We start from the raw sequence: 18,135 nt of genomic DNA on the forward strand, positions 1-18,135 counted from the left end.
AGTGCAGATGACACCTTCTTGAGCATCTTGAAATTTAGGAGCTGCATTTGGCTGACAAATGAGGGAAATCTCACATTCCTCTTTTTCTATGGCTTTTTACTTGCCAGTTCTGATCTGTACCTCTTGCACTATTGGTGTTAGGGGACATACTTCACTTATGCTCTCTGGAACTCCTATATGATAAATACCACAATATTTTAAATGCTACAACTTTTTTTTTTAGGAGAGAAAATAGCTTGTCCTATGTAGTGTTTCCAGCACATGTCCTACAATACAAGGAATGAACATGTTTTGTTTACTTGTGACTCGGAGACAAAGAGAAATTCCTTGTTACTAAATGAAAACTTCACATTAGTGAAAATAATATAGACTAACGTATGCTTCATATATTTATAGTATTCTGGAGGGATGCATTACTAAATTGCATACGCAACCCTCATGTACACTGGATGTGAATTCCACCTGTGAAACTTTAATTTTTCATGGTCCCCCATAGAATCCTGCCTGTATGATGGTTGGTACTGAGAAGGTCAGTTTGGTCTGAGCTACTGACACCCCTAGTTACCTGCTGTAATTTGAACTAGTTGTAAAGTGCTGGATGGTGTCTGTGAATAGCTTCTGTTCATGACAAAAATATGAAGATGGTTAAAATAAGACTTTAAATATAGAATATCTGTGAATAATTTGAATAAGATTATTTTTTTAACCAAAACAGAAAGAAGAAGGAAAAATTCAAGGGCAGCTTAATAAATCTGATTCCAACCAGTACATCAGAGAACTGAAAGATCAGATAGCTGAGCTGCATCATGAGGTAAGTGATAAAATACTACTGTCTCTGATCACTTGCACCTTTTGTCTTATCTTTCATTTGTAGGAGGTTTTGCTTCTCTAATAGTTGTTATAGCTTCAGTACCTGATTTTGCTGACATACGTTATTTAAAGTGAATGCAAGAAAACAAACTTTTATACGTGAATCTTGCCCTTATTCTGGGATGTAAAAGAACAAAAAATTGCTTAGTTACATGATTTGACCATGAGATCAGGGTTTACATTCTGTCTTAGTTTTTTTTCCTTAATTTCATGAGTTGATCACATTTTACCATGTTGCATTTATTGTATTTGGAGCTGTGCGCATGAAAATAAGCACTTTTATGTCTTTATTTGCTACAACTTTTAAGGCTAATGTAGTTAGAAACTAAACTGCATTTTTGCAAGTAGAACAGTCCACGTTTAGATTTTCTTTTGGTTCTTGATATTGTGAGGATGAATTGAAGTGGTAGTATACTGAGGTTGCTTAAAAGAAAAAGGATGCTTGCTTAATATCAGTTAACAGATTTTTAAGTTTTAAACTGCCAAAACCTTCAACCTATGACATTTCTGTCTTCAAACTTCCTTGCTCTAATAGTTGTAGCAACTTTCTGTTAGTTAAAAAGATCAAAAGGTCCTGAAACCAAAATGCCTTATGTAACCACTGTGCTCACTGGCTCATTTCAGTTAATCCTGCATTGTGAAGAAATGTCTTTACCTAATACCACACTGTGTGCAAAATGCGCAGTCATCTTTGCATTGTAGTCTGCTTCTGTTTCTAATATACAGCTCTGATAGTGCTGCTTAAAACCACAGTATCACAGAACACTACAAAGTAATTACTTGTTTGTTGCCTTCTTGCTTTTGTTAAATAAACGGGTTCTTTATTTGAGTGTAGGTAGTGTTTTCATAACAACCTTCGTGGATTCAACCTTTTAGGATCAATCCCTTGAGAGTTATAATAAAGTGGAGGACCTTGGAATGCTGTCTATGTTATAGATTGAGGATACTCTCTAGGGCCATCAGTCCAGCACCTTTACCAATCATTAAGCTCACTTAATAACAAGTTTAAAAATCAATAACCTGATGTTTTCCATTAAAGGACTATAACTAGCTAGTTTTGTTCCTTATGATAAAGTAAGTTGCTTGTGGAATTCCCAGAAAACCAAATATTTTGCATTATGAATAAAAAGGCTTAAAAGGTAAGAAACCACTGCTTTGGAAGAAAAGTAGGATTACTGTTAGAAAGCTGGTGCATCATTTTATCTATACAGACATTTGTCATATGCTCAGTTGTCATGAGGCATACAATTGTGTACGTGTTTAATGTGTGTAAGTTAGTGTGAACAGGTTGGAATGAAGATGAGGTTTGTTAGCTCACAGACCAATGATAATTCTGAGTAATAACAGTGATTCCTAAACAGTTAAATCTAGACAAATCTTTATTACCATTTCAATTTGATTGAAAGAAAATATCATCTAGGGAGAATATAAATTTCAGCAATAGCAGAGTTGGAGTAATTCCATATAGAAGAGCACGCCTCTTCCAGATGTGTGCTTTGTTGTAGCTTTACATTTAATTTCTAAACTAGGTAAACACTATAGGAACAAAGTATCTCATTCTAGAATAGATAGAAAGAGTAGGAAGAAACTCAGTATCTAGTATCTAGTAGACTAGTTCTACTTTGGCAGAATTTCTGAATGCTTCCTTACATAGAGTTTCTTAAACCTTAGAAGTCCTTGTTTACTAATGACTATTTCTGTGTTGTCTGTTTCCTCCCAGCTGTTACGTATGTCTCTTTTTTAAATTAAGAGTTTGGAAGAAATGCACAATCCTTTATTTTGAAAATAACCCACTGGGCTGATTTTGAGATAATGTAAGGTTAAGTCTGAAATGTATGTAGTATTTATAGGTAAGTTGGTGCTAATAAATAAAGTATTGGATTAAGATAGCTGCTAAGTAAAGAACTTTGCAGTGTTTCCTGAAACAGCAAAATCTGAATAAAATTGCAATAGGAAGAGGGGAAAAATGTTCGCCCTCAACTGCTAAGTTGGATTAGTATCATTTAGTCAATACCAATTAAATAAACTGACTTTTTACATCTGCGCTGAAGTATCTTCATGTGTAGATCCATTAATGACCATGCTCTTTGCTCTTTGGCTAGCTGCCTTTTGATTCTACTTCTGCAAAAGCTAAAGAAACGTTACATATTTGCAAATTCATCTTCCTGAAGATAGGGTGATGGTGTATGTGACATGCTGACCACAACCTCCCAACTGGTTACCATGTAAAAGGCACTGCCCAGGGTCTACAGCTAAATCCTCTCCAGTGATTGCCCTTTGTAATCTGAGCCCACTGAATAATTTTGGTCCTCCTTTTCTGAGCTCAAAATTCTGTATGCATCTTAAATAGTGTTCAGCTTGCAGCCTAAAGGATAAATTTCAGCTGCTTTTATTATATTACTCATCTGGGAATAGTAATGCTACAGTCACTCCTGAAATCATATTATAAGAAGACTTACTGGTAGTAAATTCAAGTTTTCTGTGTTCCTGTTACTGAGTAAAACTGCACATACTGGAAATTAGTAGCATGGCATCCAAAATGGAACTGATTAGGCACATTGCTATTAAATGTACAAGGTAAATTACATAGAAAAATATGATGCCTTTTTCTTACCTTTCAAATAAGGTAAAATAACTATAAGTGAAATTACTATATTGTTTTTTTGGTTTGTCCTAACAAGATACCTGCCTGATTCCTCCTATACCTAGCCAGTGGATTTCTGTAGTATGATAAGCTGAATTGTTTACTGACTGCTTCACAGTAGGTCTTAAACTCATATTTGATCAACACTTAGGAAAGCAAACACAAAATCTGGAGCTTTGGGAACATTGTAACAATGTGAGTTCTGTTGTAAACTTCTGCTTTGTGCATGCCAACTTAGATCTACTCACATCACTCACATCGCTCTTTCTTTGCACTAACTTGAGTAACCAAATATGGGTTAGAATCAAAATATTTAACATCATTTACATTACTATGTTAAATGCTGAATTCATACTTAAATTCCTTAGTGCAGCCATAACTTCACTTGGAGTTCGCATAGATGTAAATCATGTAAAGCAATTATTATTAACTTGCAGTTTTAACTTCAGTAAATACATGTCAGTCAGTTTTCTGTTCACTAGAAAGTTACTGACAGCTATCCTTTAATCTTTTACACAAGCTGTCAACATTTGAAGAATAACTGGTACATAATGGAAGGACACTCAGAGGCTGTAGCATTTCTAGGTAGCCAATAGCTAATCCTGTGTAAAGTTGTGTACGTTTAATGTCAGATTAGTGCTATACTTCCTTTCCTCAGTGTCTGAGTTGCTTTATTGGGTACAAAGATGCTTATGCCTTATGGCTTTATTGTTGAAGGCTGAAACTAGTGTGAAAACCTGAAATTTTGAGGATTGTCACAGATTCAAACAGGAAATCATGACATAAAATTCTTTCACAGCTTTTAATATGCACTAGACTTAAACACTCTGCTTGCCTTGTCAGGAATTTGTGTCCCATTGTCATTTGTATTTTCATTAATTGAAATATTTTTACCTAGCATTTTCTTCCTTCCTCCATTTTCCTTCTATTCTTAAAGCTATCTCTATCGCATTCTTGACTACTCCTAGCTTAGCAGGATTTTAAACTAAAATGCTTTTCCACTGTGTAGTCCTGACAGGCTGAAGCTTCTGTGAAGCAACTTTGTTACTCTTGTCACAAAGTACACAGGCTTGGTTGCCTTGTCTTTGGCACAAGAGAAAAAGGTCTAAGCACTATGTCACTTGACCTTACAGTTAATGTGCTTTAACTGATGTAACATAAATGGTGTGAGTATACAGGCACTGCAAGATTTGTACTGTGAGCTACATACTCTCAGGCTGCACAAGGAGTGCCAGTACTTCATAGAAGTTGTCTTGGATGAGACACTGAACTGTTAACTGAAAGTAACTGTTTTGAAACATTTTTAGTATTCTAGAGAGTATCCCAGTTCAGTAGGTACTACTGAAGTAAAGCAGTTACTCTGTGTAGGAAAGAATATGTATAAAGTTTGGCCGAGTTTCCATTAAGTAAAGTTGAAGGCTTAAGAAGAACTGACTAAGATAAATCTTGAACTAGCTGTTAGTTATTTCAACATAAATCACATACTGGGGAAAAAAGGTGGAGGTTCCTTGTAGTTTGCCACTCTTTACTTTTAATTCAGACTGAATGGAATTAAATGATTTATAAACTGAAGTTCTACATTTCATGCACTACCCCTCTGTACATGCAGTCACTTTACATATATTACACAGCAGCTGTCTCTGCTTCCTGTTGGATGTTGCAAGGCTTGTATGTGTTACCTAGATTACAGGAGTGGTACAAAAGATTAGAATTGACATGCTTACCCACAAACTACACTGGCAGACCACAAGACACCTTTGGAGACAAAGCAAGTGGTTTCTAGTCTTACAGACTTTGTGATTTAGGACTGAAGTGCTTAAGTTTAAATTGTATTTCAAGTGAAACTTTGTAAAGTTTGTCATACTGCTAGCCGATTTTTGTGTCTCTTTGAATGTTTTAGTGAGTTTGTTTTGCTGTTAAATTTCAGTTTCTTATTTATATTTCTACAGTATTTCAAATGTAGGTTTGCTTTAATCTTAGGACAGTTTTCATATTAAAACTAAATTGTGCCTAATCTATGCAGGTCCACAAAAGGAAGTAGTCTCTACAATTTGGGATTACTGAGCACCTCATAAGGCCAATACTATGCATAGCTTTATGAAGGGGAGAAGCAACATAAACTTAGTGCTTCCTTCACTTAGCATGCATTTTTTCCTTAGAAAGTGGGAATATGGATGCTGAAGATAGCTCTTTAAAATAAATTTTAACAACATTTTCCTATACTTGAGGGATCCAGTAGCTGTTTTTAGCTCGTGAGCAACTGAAGAACACTCAGAGCTTAGTGATGCCTTTTTTTTTTTTTTTTTTTTTTTTTGCTTTTTGACAAATTATTTGGCCTTTGATATACAAAATATTCTTTATAAGCCTGGCACCTTTTGCTCTTGATCTGTATTCTTAGGTTAAAAAAAAAAAAAAAAAAATCCAGATAAAAAGTTTCAGAACTCTGTAGAGTCAAGGAGACTTGTTGAGGAGAGAAGGTAGTTTCTGGGAATTTATCTGCAATTCTTGTCTTAGATTTGAGTAGAGCTTTCAAAAGATACTGGGATGTTACTTTCCTTTATCTCTTGCGGTTATCAGGGGATACAAAAAAATGACTGAATTAGGAGTTGGCTGAACTAATGGTAAAAGCATAATAAACACGAAGTTACCAGGGAAGATCACAGAAGCAAAATAGCAAGTTTTGAAATAATGCAACTTGTTTCTTAGTGCACTTGCTTTTGCTTCTCATACTGTTGTTAGCTGTTGTCTAGTTACCTTCAGCAGCCAGTGAAGCTTGTGACCCTAAGAAGGAGGATCAGCTAATTCCCACTCACCTACTTTTGGTGTCTGGATAACATTTGTAAATTGAAATGGTTGGGTTTTCTTTTTTCATCCAAGGAATTTTGAAGGGAGAGGTATAAAATATTCAAACTGTAAGCAGGATGAAGGAGATGGGTAGGGAACAGTTGTTCACTTCCAGTGCAAGAATGAGGATCTTCGAATGAAACTGGAGTTGTGTTGAAAAAACACTAGAGGATATGATTTTTGCAAATTTAACAGTTTAAATTCTTTTAGATCCAAAATTGTTTCATATACTAAAATCCATGTTAATACAGATTGGAAAAAATAACTGCCTAAATTCATGGGGGGAAAAATAATCCCTGGAGATACACATATGTCACATGTATAATTGAAAAATGGGCTACTTGCTGGAGTTTGGGAAGGACATTCTGGTAAAGTACCCCTATATATTTGCTTATTGTTACATTATTTCCAAGGCATCTGCTATTGACCAATGTCAGAATATGGAGCTAGTTTTCTCCTAGCTGTCCTCTGTAATGTGCTATAACCTTAAATAATTACTTCCAATATTTTGAGAGGAAGCGTGGATGTTTTCTAACATGCAAATCTTACGCGTGTGTTTCTGGTATTTGAATGAAAATCAAAATCCTGATGTTAGTGTGGTGCACTGTTCCAACAGTTAGAAAACCCTCTGCAAACTGCCCATGTTAACAGAATTTCAGCATGACCAATGGAAAAGAACAAGATGACAGATGACTGGAGCATTATTATTTCATAAAAATACTTTTTAGGCTTTTAAAAGGCTATAATAGTAACTTTAAGTTAAATTCTGGTGATTAAATTCTTACATATAGACAATGCAGAAAAGGGGAGGATTTTTTTTTTTCCAAGTATTTCCCGTTTTCACTGTCTGAAAACTTGATGACTATTAAAAGTAGTAGTGACCACTAGTTTACCACTTTTCCATTCCCACATACATATAGTTTATCTAGGACTGGATCTGATATTATGTTTTAAGAACCTAATGCAGTCAGTAAGATTCTGATATAGGTGTTATCTCATGGACTTATCTTGTTCCTCGTGAGCTAACATTTCAAGATTGTCTTAATGAAAAGAGATATAAAAGTTGGAGATTAAATAATATGCTTTTAAAAGATTTTGCTTGTGTAAATAAAATTCAAGACACTTTAAGTAATTACTTTGAGGATAAATAATGCATAAGTTGTGACCAAAGGAGTAATTGGTAATATGGCTGAATTAAGGATACATTTTACAGCTTGGGTTAGCTTTATAGGCTTTCACTGCTGAAACTAAAATGGAGAAGGGAAACTAAACGATAGCTATCAATGTGAAGGATTAAAAAAGCCCACCTATATAGGCCACATAATATGACACCTAAATAAAATTCAATGCACTATAATACACAGGAGGGAGGTTTAAACCCCATTAACAGTTCCTTTGGTCTTGAATACCATAAACTTGTGTGGTAGGTAAGCTGTTTTAACGCTTCCAAATTATTTCCTTTTTTTTTTTTTTTTTTTTTTTTTTTTTTTATTGTTAGCTAATAATCTTAAATCAGCGAGTGGTTCTGGTCCCCAGCACAGTTTAGTCCCCTGAGGAGATGAGGGGTTATCTTTACAAGCAGATAAATGACAACTTATGCATCAGCCATGGATAAGCACAAAATTATGCTGCTTGTGGCCTACTGGAGTAACACTCGATGGATTGGCCGCTTCTAGCAGCATTCCTAGCTCTTCTTTCTCTTGCAATAACAGCATCTTGATGATGGGATACCAGCGGTAAGCATTATTCCTTTTCTCTGTTAATTTTGTTACTAGGCTTCCTTTGAGCCAAATTCAATGCTTAACAAATGAAATGTTCTCTTATATGAAGTACCACTAGACTACACATAGGAGCAAGGTAAATAACTCTGAGCTTTCATCCTTCTGTACTTGGACTGCTGATGTCCAGCTACTTTGTTTGGATGTGTCTGTGCTGTGTTGCAGTCATGACTGCAGTGCAGGCACATGTTTAAGTAACTTGTAAAGCTGTGAATGAGTTGCACATAGCTTTGCATGGTGGGGACAGAAGGTTTAACTGGTGAAAGCTAATTCTAGTTAAAGTTCAGCCTACTAGAATTTTTTTAAAGTTCTCCTCAGGAGACATATATGAAGTGTTGGCTAGCAGTGGATCAGATCATTTGGTCAAATAAGAATGAGAGAAGATCATACTTATCAGCATTTAGATATCTTGGAAACAGAAATAGGTAACACTTATTTCATCAGAACTGAAGAGAGAAGAGCAAGTCCAAAAAAGCCTAGTATTCTTCCTGTAAAATTCATAATTAGATATAATGCTCTTCTACTCAAGTCTCTTGCCAACTTATTTTTCCCCCTGTTCTTCTGAAAGGAGTGTACTATTTATTTTCTATGTAGTATAGGCAGATGTATGTTTGTCTCCTTGCAATTGTAATTTTACTTGCTTTCATGAAACTAGCTAATCTTTGTGGGATTTATTTCAGTCAATTTTTATATTGTTCTCACTTCATAGCTCTCACTAAGTCTGTAACGTTTGTTAAAAGTACTGTATTAACGCTTGCAAAGCACTTGTTTCTCAATACTGAGTAGAATCACATTAACACCTTCTAATAGTTTGTTTTACTAGACAAACACTTTCAAAATATGCAGCTCTCAATCAATGTTTTCTTACTTGATAAGAAATGTTGTCCCTGAAAGGAAATATGTTAGCCCTCAGATTTACAAAGTAAGCATTTCAACTTGTGGTGGAAGTTTATAGCACAATAAATCATGTGCTTTTCTTTTACCGTATCTTGCAAGCACAGTTGGACAAGAGACCATCAGATTTTTCCCTACCCACAAATGAAGTTCTTGCAAAGCTGCTGGACAGCTAAAAATGTAGTTGCTTTACTAGTACGTGTCAAAGTTACCGAGTCTCTGTGCTGGCAGAGTCTGATTTAAGTGGTTGTGGTCAGTCTGAGGAACCTGTGATGTGATAAGATAGCGCTTGTGAGATCATGTGGTTTGCAAATACCCAATCTAACATAGCAGCTTTGTCTACACAGTATAGTTAAATATATACTGTATGCTTTAGAAAAGTGAATTGCTTTATTCCTTTAATTCAGCTTGTCCTTGAGGGTCAGAGATGTTATACTGGCTTGATAATACCAAGATTGTTACAGAAGTGTGAGACTGAACAGATTGGGAGTCTTCATTCTCCAGTAACTATCTCCAGTTTAGTTACCCTGCCCTTAATAAAACAACTAGCTTTAGAAACTGTCTGGCTTAACTAAGCAATCAACAGGCAGAAGTGTTATTGCACAATGGAATCCCTGTATATTTTATGAACATCTGTTGTTTAATTCAATTAATTTTGAATGGGTGTTCATAGTGTAATTAATACAGACATATTACACTTGCCCAAAAAGGTAGGATTTATTCCATAATGGTGGTACTCCATTCCACAAATCTTTGGCTACAGACTACATCTTCATCTTTGCATCGGGTAAAGTAGATTCCTCTCCCTTCCCCCCCAGTAACAACACCATCAACAAAATATCTTCCATCTCTGTTGAGAATAAAGGCAACCTCTGAATATGACCAGTGTAAGCAGGACAGTGATGTAGTCTGTCCTCAAATGGAATAGGTGTGACTTGGTTCACTCAGACGAGGGCAACAGTTTAGGTATGAATCTTAACTGTTTCACTGTCACTACTGGTAGATTAGATTCGGTGATTAAAATAAATGAAGATTGGTGATTGTTCTCTTTACAAACATTTCCCCCTCCCCCCCGCTTTTTTTTTCCTGACTGTATCCTACTGTGCCAAAGCTCCAGATCTATCTTGCTGAGCAATACAGTAGTTGTTGATTGCAGCATTAGAAGTTAATCTAGAAGTTAATCTACTAAGTCCCTGTGTAGAGTTTGTCTGGATAGCCAAAGCAAGTAAACTGATTATGAAATTATTTCATTATCATGACAATAATGCTCTTCTCTTGAGTGCTGAAGCTGTGTGACCTGTCTGCAGTGCTAATTATAGCAATGTCAGGGTCTATCCTATGTTTCTGCCTATAAATCAAGTTTTGGGGGTTGAAAAGTGAAAGGATTGAGGTTCTACTGGTTTTAATTTGTCTGAGTTGTTGTTCCTTGGAAAAAGTTTCGTGTCAGCAACCATATACAGGTGCCACCTATGTTAGAATCAAGCTCAGGAGAGGAATGCTATGTATGAGCTTGTAATACGTCTCTGTAAATTTATCTGAATATAAGTGGGCAAACACTGGAAATGTGATGGAAACCCCTCCTAAAATTCTTTTATCACTCTCAGAATAGCAGCCAGCACAGATGAAAGTAATTTCTGCAAGTGGAGGCAAAAATAAATGTTACTTATTCCATTTTAAAATGTTGAGTTTAAGTCCTGTTTTGAAAGGACAGAGTAAAAGTGCGAAATTATCATTTCCTGTAACTTGCCCATAATGTACATTTTCAGTCTCTGTATCAGCCCGTACATTCTAGTTAATGCTTGAGGTTTCAGTAACTTTTGCATTTACAGATGCATGCTCTAGGGAGAAGAAGCATTTGAAATTCAGGTAGTTCCTTGGATATAATAATTGTAGTACATTCAGTGTGATCATGCTGCTATTTTAAAATATATTTGTTGCCATGTCCTCACTCCAAATAAACACTTTCATTAGAACTTATTGTAGGAGGAGTTTCTGGGAACTTTCCTTCCACCTACCAACTAGCTGTTTATAGAAACTTCCCAGCACTATGTCAGCTTAGAACATTTTTTGGAATTGCATACAATCACACTGCAACCAACTTGTCAGATCTTAAAAAAAATCCCTCAATAGATAAAATTTTACTTGCAGTTACCAAAGACTGATTTGTTTTGAAAAGAGTTTAAAAGTTTGATACTTCCTTAGTACTGTTGGCATTTCAATTGCATATTTGATACAGAACTTCAAAGTTTAATTTGATTATACAGCACTAGATCAAAACCAGATTCTTTAACCATACAGTGCAGTGATCAAAAAGTCATGACCTCCCATTGATTGCTTTATTGGTTTCCTGTTCTGATTCACTGGAAACCTTCTGGTCTGAACACTTGCTGCTAGTTTTAATCTTTGTCACGTTTACAACACAGCAGACTCGTCTATGGTAAAACTGATATGCAACATACATTTAACATCATATTTCCTTTTGGCTCAAGTGCTTTTTAACTGATAATGTTGAAAAAACACTTTTTATAAAAACTTAAGTCAGGAAATATAAGAGTGCATTCAGAGCGTTATGAAATAAACAGCAGGACAACTGGACATGAACTTTCTTCTAATGCATTAAAATGATTCAATAGACTTTATTTAATCTTCCTGACATCTATAGGGATTTTCTAAAGCATTTTGTGTTACTGTGAGACTGAATATGAGTTACAGAAGCTGGCAATTTAAAACAGAGGCTAAATATTTACGTGTTGTTAAAAAAGCCAGAAGTCTGAAATGACTCAGTCGTGGAAATTTCTTGCTGCTCTTTTGCTTTTCACTTATGACACACTGCAATGGTTTGAACTCTGTCTAGTGGTATGGTCAGCAAAGTTCATTTGAGATGAATATTTCAGGTTGTATACCAGCATGTTTCTCTGGATCGTCCTTTTAAAAGTACGAGTTTCAGAACCAAAGGTAATTCTTTTCTTAAACAGAATAATTTAGTAGTTAATTATATACAGTAACTTGGATTCCAATGAGTTAATAATGATGAGTGGGGCAGATTCATCTAATGTTGTAGTACTTTATGACTCTTGTTTTTAATCCCACTATAGATGACCAAAAAAAAAATCTCAGTTTGGAGATTCTTTGGGTTTTTACCTTTTAAGAATAGCAGCCATATTGGTACAAGCAAAAGAAGCAACCTAGGTCTGTTTGGGTATCTAATACTGTCATTCACTGCAGTTCTGCTTTGGGCCCCTCAAGCCTGAAGTTGAATACTTGCTCTGACTTCAGGTCAGCTTCTGTTGTTGTTGCCAGTTTCAAGGTGTTTTGCTGCAATTGCAGTAACAAGTGGACAGATCATACTGCAGCTGTATTAGATTGGATTGAGTTCCATTTATGAACTCTAGAAACAGTTGTACTGTTTTGAGAAAGTGCAGATTGAGAAGTTCAGACATATGAAGCCCTGGAGATAACTAGATATGGACAGATGCAGTCTTCCTAGCATTAGGTTATTCTGCAAATCAGGCTTCTTTGAACCTTTCTGCCATACTGAAAGTAATATCAAATTCATTTTCTCTATCTGCTTCTTTCTGCTTGTCCTAAAAACCCCAAGAAATCAAATGAACTCTTCACCAAGATTCATTTTATTACGCTTTAAAATAAGGAGCCAAGTACTCCACCAAGTTTTCTAAGATTTTTTTGTCACTTATTTTTATCTTAGTATGAGCATTATAAAAATTGTTTGGGGGACAGATGAGGTAATACCAACAGGAAGCAAATACATCTCTGAACTCATCCATAGAAAGCAGAATTAATTTTCTTTAGGAGGCTACTATTTTATAGCTTATATTCTTTAGAAATACTATTTTATATAAACCACTAAACTTGCACTATTGTGGAGTGATAAACTCTTTTCAGGGTTTGTTGTTGATTGTGCAGGTTTCCCGCTTTAATCATGCCAAACTCAGTCCCAAATAAATGGCCAAATGTGCTAAAGCAGATCCCAGACAGTCTTGAGTATGCTGGAGTGCAGCTTGGCTCTTCCTACAGGGACTGCCTAACAACTTCATTTCAAAGGTCATTGCTAGACTCCCTAAAAATCAGCATTTTGTTTATCTGACTGAAACTTCTGCTGGGTGAAAATTTTTAGATGAGGAAATTAATTTCCATATTCAAAGGATAGCAAAGACAAAACTATGTCTTAAAAAAAATAAAAGGCTCCATGATAAATGTTTAATTGTGCTTTATAACTAGTAAGCAAAGGAAGCAATTTTGCAAACGGATTTTTGAAATGCTCTCACCGTGTGTTATTTGTAAGTGTGATAAAGATATTTCCTGCGTTCTTCAGTCACAGTAGGCACTGTGTAGGCACTGCAATTTCAGTTTATTTGATTTTGCTTAACTCGTCTAATTTGTTAAGTTAGACTCTGATTAGAATCTTGAATACTACCTTACAAACATCACTTTTGGGGGCGAGGGGGAGGCAAAAGCAAAGACAAATCATAAAACTATGTAATGATTATTCCAATCTGCTAAACCCAAAATTTGTCAAATCCCCACCCTAAACACTTCAGGTTAACTTTAATATTTGTAGTTTAGGTGAACTACAAGGGAGAAAAGTATGTTTTTGTTCATGGTAGTGTTCTAATAAAACTTCCCTCTGATAGTTTTCCAGGGTTTTTTAATGCATTCTTAAATGTATTCACTTTCTTCCTACATCCATGACTCTTCTACAACCCATTGGAATGTGTTAACAACTTGATTTCAATAGAAAGTAGGTAATTTGCTGGGGTTTTTTGGATTTTGACAAGAAATTAGATCTCAGGTAAAGGAGCAGTAAAGAGAACAACATAAAAACACTTCCTATTTGAGAATATAATTTTCTATTATATGAATCTCAGAATTAGACAGATCTTAACCTGAAGCAGAACATCTTTAAGAAATCTGAGAAGACTCAAAGTTGTTCTGGAAGAGTTTTAATCTTAATATTTTAAATTTAAAAAAAAGTATGTGAAAGCAATAAAAGAATATGCAATCTGTTTCCTGAATTTCTCTACGAAGTGTATCAGATTGTTGCAGATCTCTCCCATGCCTGCCTCACAGTGAAAGGAAAAGAGAGTTCATCGCAATTTTTCTTTTTTCTTCCCCCCTCCTTTTTAAAACAAAACAAAGCATATTCCTTGTGTATCTTTTAAGGTCTACAAAATGTATTTTAATTCCATTTTTAAATCTCTAGAAGTAGATGTGACATTGGAGAAACCAAGATGGCTTTGGTGTGAGATGTGGGGGTGGCCCTCTCTGCAGCTTTTCATACAGATCAAAAGGGAAGAGAAGCCCATACAGCCCCTCTCAGCTGTTTGTTATCTTTCAGACAGTGAGTCCATGGTATTAGGGCCTCTTCCTCAGGAGGGACAACAGTGACTGGCTAACAGGAGCAAGCAGAGTAAATGAGAGATCCTGGATTCAGCGTTGGTTTGGGCTTCTTGAATCATCAGTAATTTCCAAGAATGACCCTTGTCTGGCATTGCTCATGGCTGTTACTTACAAGTCAATAATCCTGATGATGCCTGCATTTATAGTTATGACTTTAATTAAAAAACCTTAATGTTAACTGAAGTGAAACAGGAAATTCACTGACACTGAAATAAAAGCCACAACTTTGAGCTTTGTCCTAATACAGTTACAATGATAACACATTTCTCATTTCAAATATATTTTTCAAATTTATTTTTAACTTTGTTAGAGAATGTGTCACTGTTTCTAAACAAATACTGTATTATATGTGATAAGTATTGTTGACTTATTTGACACGTAATCTTGAGAGCTATACAAGTTGTCAGGAAGCTCTCAGAAGACTATCCTCTGTCTTTTGCATATGATCCACATCTTTGTGTATAAACTGTCTCATGCTTGAGGAAGATGAAGAATGTATTTAAAATTGGCTTGCTTTTGCATTAAACTTCTTCTTTATTGCAGGATACATTAAACTGTACTTAAGTGGGTTTTTTTAATCTCAGACTTTTCAAAGATCAGTAATCAATGGCTTTCGTTAAAATGCTCTGATACAGTTCTGTCACAATTGCTGCTTAGCAGTCCCTTTCATATAAGGAAGCTGATTCTGTTGCAGAACTTTAGAAACACATTTGCATTGTAGCTGTACAGCCATTAAACTTGCCAAGAATTGGTTTAGGTGATGGATTGCTAATATTAGTTTCTGCAACTATTCATTTAGCTCATGATGTCTCCATTTGTGCAGTCTTCATGTTGCGATGGTTTCGGTATGAATGTGACTCACTGTGGAACTACAACTGTATATTTTAAAATGGTCTTCAGAGAGCTTAAGATACCTAATGAGTTGCTTGTGTTCATGGAACTGGCCAAGTAGCATGAAAAGGCCTGCAGCCTTAATGTTCTTCATTTTTTTTGTGTGCGTGTGCAGAAATGTTCCTGCGTTGTAGTACCTACTGGACATATTTGTCTCCCAAATGACACTGTTTTCCATTAATTCAGTCTGAAATGCTGCAACTGCTTCATTTGCTGAGATAAGCATTATTCCAAAAGTTGTTACTGGGAGCTTTTTTTTTAGAAGTGATTGTGTACTAGTGAATGCTGTGAACTGGAGTGATGTCACAATAGGAGAGGGTCTGCAGTAAGTGGCAGTCAACTGTTAAGTACCATAAGGGATCCCATTAAATGCTGTGGACTGATAGTCTCAGGAATTCTTAAGAACTCCAATTAAACTGCTTTTATTAATGTTAACTGTAATTATAATAGATCATAACTGATATTTTTAATTGGCTTGTAATTAGATTTTGACTTCTAAATCTCTCTTTTCATGTTGACAATGTTTTTCTGAATTATAGAACAGGTATTTGAAAATGCTTATGACTTGTTTCTCTTCAGCTAAATGTGGTCAGATCATACTTTCAGCAACATTCTAGTTTTCTTTTTAATCATGTTTGGTTTTTAGGCAGGAAATCTTACTAAGACTTCCTACTCTTACTAAGGTGGGGACAAATAAAGAGGGAACTCTGATTTTTAGATTTCTCTTGCTATAAGCACTGAGAATTCAGTATCTTTATTTTTTTTAAGATTTAACGTACTGGTGTCTGCCAAAACAAATTTCACTCACCCAAAGCAGTGGTCATATTTTTATATTTTTATCTCACTTGTGTATTATTTGCTTATCCTACTGTGAGTAGATTGAATATTTACTGTCAGGCTTTGTTAAAACTCTTCTTTATTACTTCAGAACTGAGCAAATCTCAATAATTAGTTACTGAAGCCTTTTAAAGGGACCAGAAAGTAACATTTTAGTTTGACTTCTTTCCACCACTGAATTCCTAGCCTTAAAAAAAAAAAAAAAAAACTCACAGGTTACAACATAAAAATGTCTCCCAGAGCTGAAGTAGAACTCTCTTTCACAAAGTCCCAGATGAAAATTTGACCTATATTCTCTATTTAAAAAGCACAGGGGCTTAGAAATAAAACTTGAATGCAACTGACTAGCACCCTTCAAACTATTCTGTGATTTAACGTGGAAGAACTTTGGAATTGTACTAAACCATTTAAATTTCTCTTTACTGTCTCTCCTTCATGCCTGACTTGATGAGGCAGTCAGCATCAGGTAAGAAAGTTTATTCTGAGGTTCAAGGGTCTGATTGTTAGCCTTTTTTTTCAGCTCTTCTGAATTTGTGAAAGTACACTCTTATGTGTTAAGAGTACATACAATTAAAAGTCTTTTCATTAATCGACCAGTAGGGCATACAGTTCATCTGTAAAATTCTGAATTATTTAGGCATGAGAAGGTATATAAATGCAAACACATTCTGTTCTTGATTCAGCTGGCTTTTGAATGGATAATGATGACATACATTTTACTCACATAATGTTATTAACCCTTTGAAATGTCCTAAAGACCGTGTGAATGTGCTGTAGTGAAAACTGGGTTGAAGCTGCAGTCATCTAGACAATATGACCTGGATTTGAGAATTAAAAACAAAATGTGGGTTTACCAGACCTGGTTTGGTTTTGTTTTGTTTTTACCAGATGTGATCTGATTTGAGATTCTTGCAAAACTGAAGCAGTAAGAAACTGCCAAGGTTCATCTGAATGTTACTTGTCAGGGTGACACAGGTCTACTTCCCCTCACACGAAGGAGGGCCAGACCCAAAACTGAAAGGCTTTAACCAATATTGGCTCTTTGTACGAAAGACGACATAAGTGACTGACTTTGGGGAGTAAGTCCATGCTATGCTCAACATGGCTGCAAGAAAAAGGGCTGTTCCTCTTCCTTCAGGTGGAATGATTAAGGATAGAGTAGGAGTTCCATGCACCCCCCGCTCCAAGACCTTACTATCTTGATATGCTACACAAATGACAAGATTTTGGCATAATTCTTTACTTCCTACTTTAAGCTCTTCTTGCATGTTCAAATAAAACACTGATGGCAAGAATCTCAAGTCTCTCTTAGGTGACAAATGAGCTTCACTGTGAATGAGGTAATTTATTAATTGCAAAATCTAAGCCATACCTACATAATGGCAAACACAGAATTGGTTGTTACAAATTGGAAAAGATATTTTCAAGTTGTTGCTGAAAGTCCTCTTGACATCATTGGCTTAGTGTGCAGCAGCAGCCAGGACAAGACAATATTGGGCATCAATAGGAAGTATACTAAAAACAAAATCAAGGGGTTTATGTTGTTACTACAAAACCTTATTCATTATTTTTTTCACTAGGAGTGTTTTCCACAGACTCTCATTTGATGTCTGGAAAGGCTACTGCCTAAAACCATGAAGCCATGATTTTGCCATGTTACCTAAATAAATTCATCTAAAGGTATCATGTTTTAAAGTCTTTAGGAAAACAGCTGAAGTAATTGTCTTGGCTTTCTGAGTGTTCAAAACAATTAACATTGAGTATCAGCTTAATAATGTCAGGTGAACCACTGGCTTAACTATGCAGGCCTAAAGCATGTAATTTCTTATTCTCATATAAAATATGTAGTCCACTTGTACAGTGGAGTTTTTTTTCTGTGGTGAAGGCAGAGATAAACTGTTGGGTTTTGTTTTGATTTTCTGTGTTTTATTTTCGTAGTGACTAAAATTGATAGCTGTT

At 35.5% G+C, this 18,135-nt stretch overlaps 1 protein-coding gene across 3 annotated transcripts in view; it reads left to right on the forward strand.

The window, feature by feature from the left end:
* EVI5 (ecotropic viral integration site 5) overlaps positions 1-18,135 on the forward strand; it is a 79,666-nt gene that overhangs the window by 58,408 nt on the left and 3,123 nt on the right. For all 3 annotated transcript variants that reach the window (XM_082052272.1, XM_082052273.1, XM_082052271.1), the window contains one exon: positions 716-811. In XM_082052272.1, the coding sequence (XP_081908398.1) occupies positions 716-811 (96 nt within the window). The remainder of the gene's footprint in view (positions 1-715; positions 812-18,135) is intronic.

The sequence above is a fragment of the Streptopelia decaocto genome (genome assembly GCF_964273445.1).
Source record: "Streptopelia decaocto genome assembly, chromosome: 5".
NCBI classification, from domain to species: Eukaryota; Metazoa; Chordata; class Aves; order Columbiformes; family Columbidae; genus Streptopelia; species Streptopelia decaocto.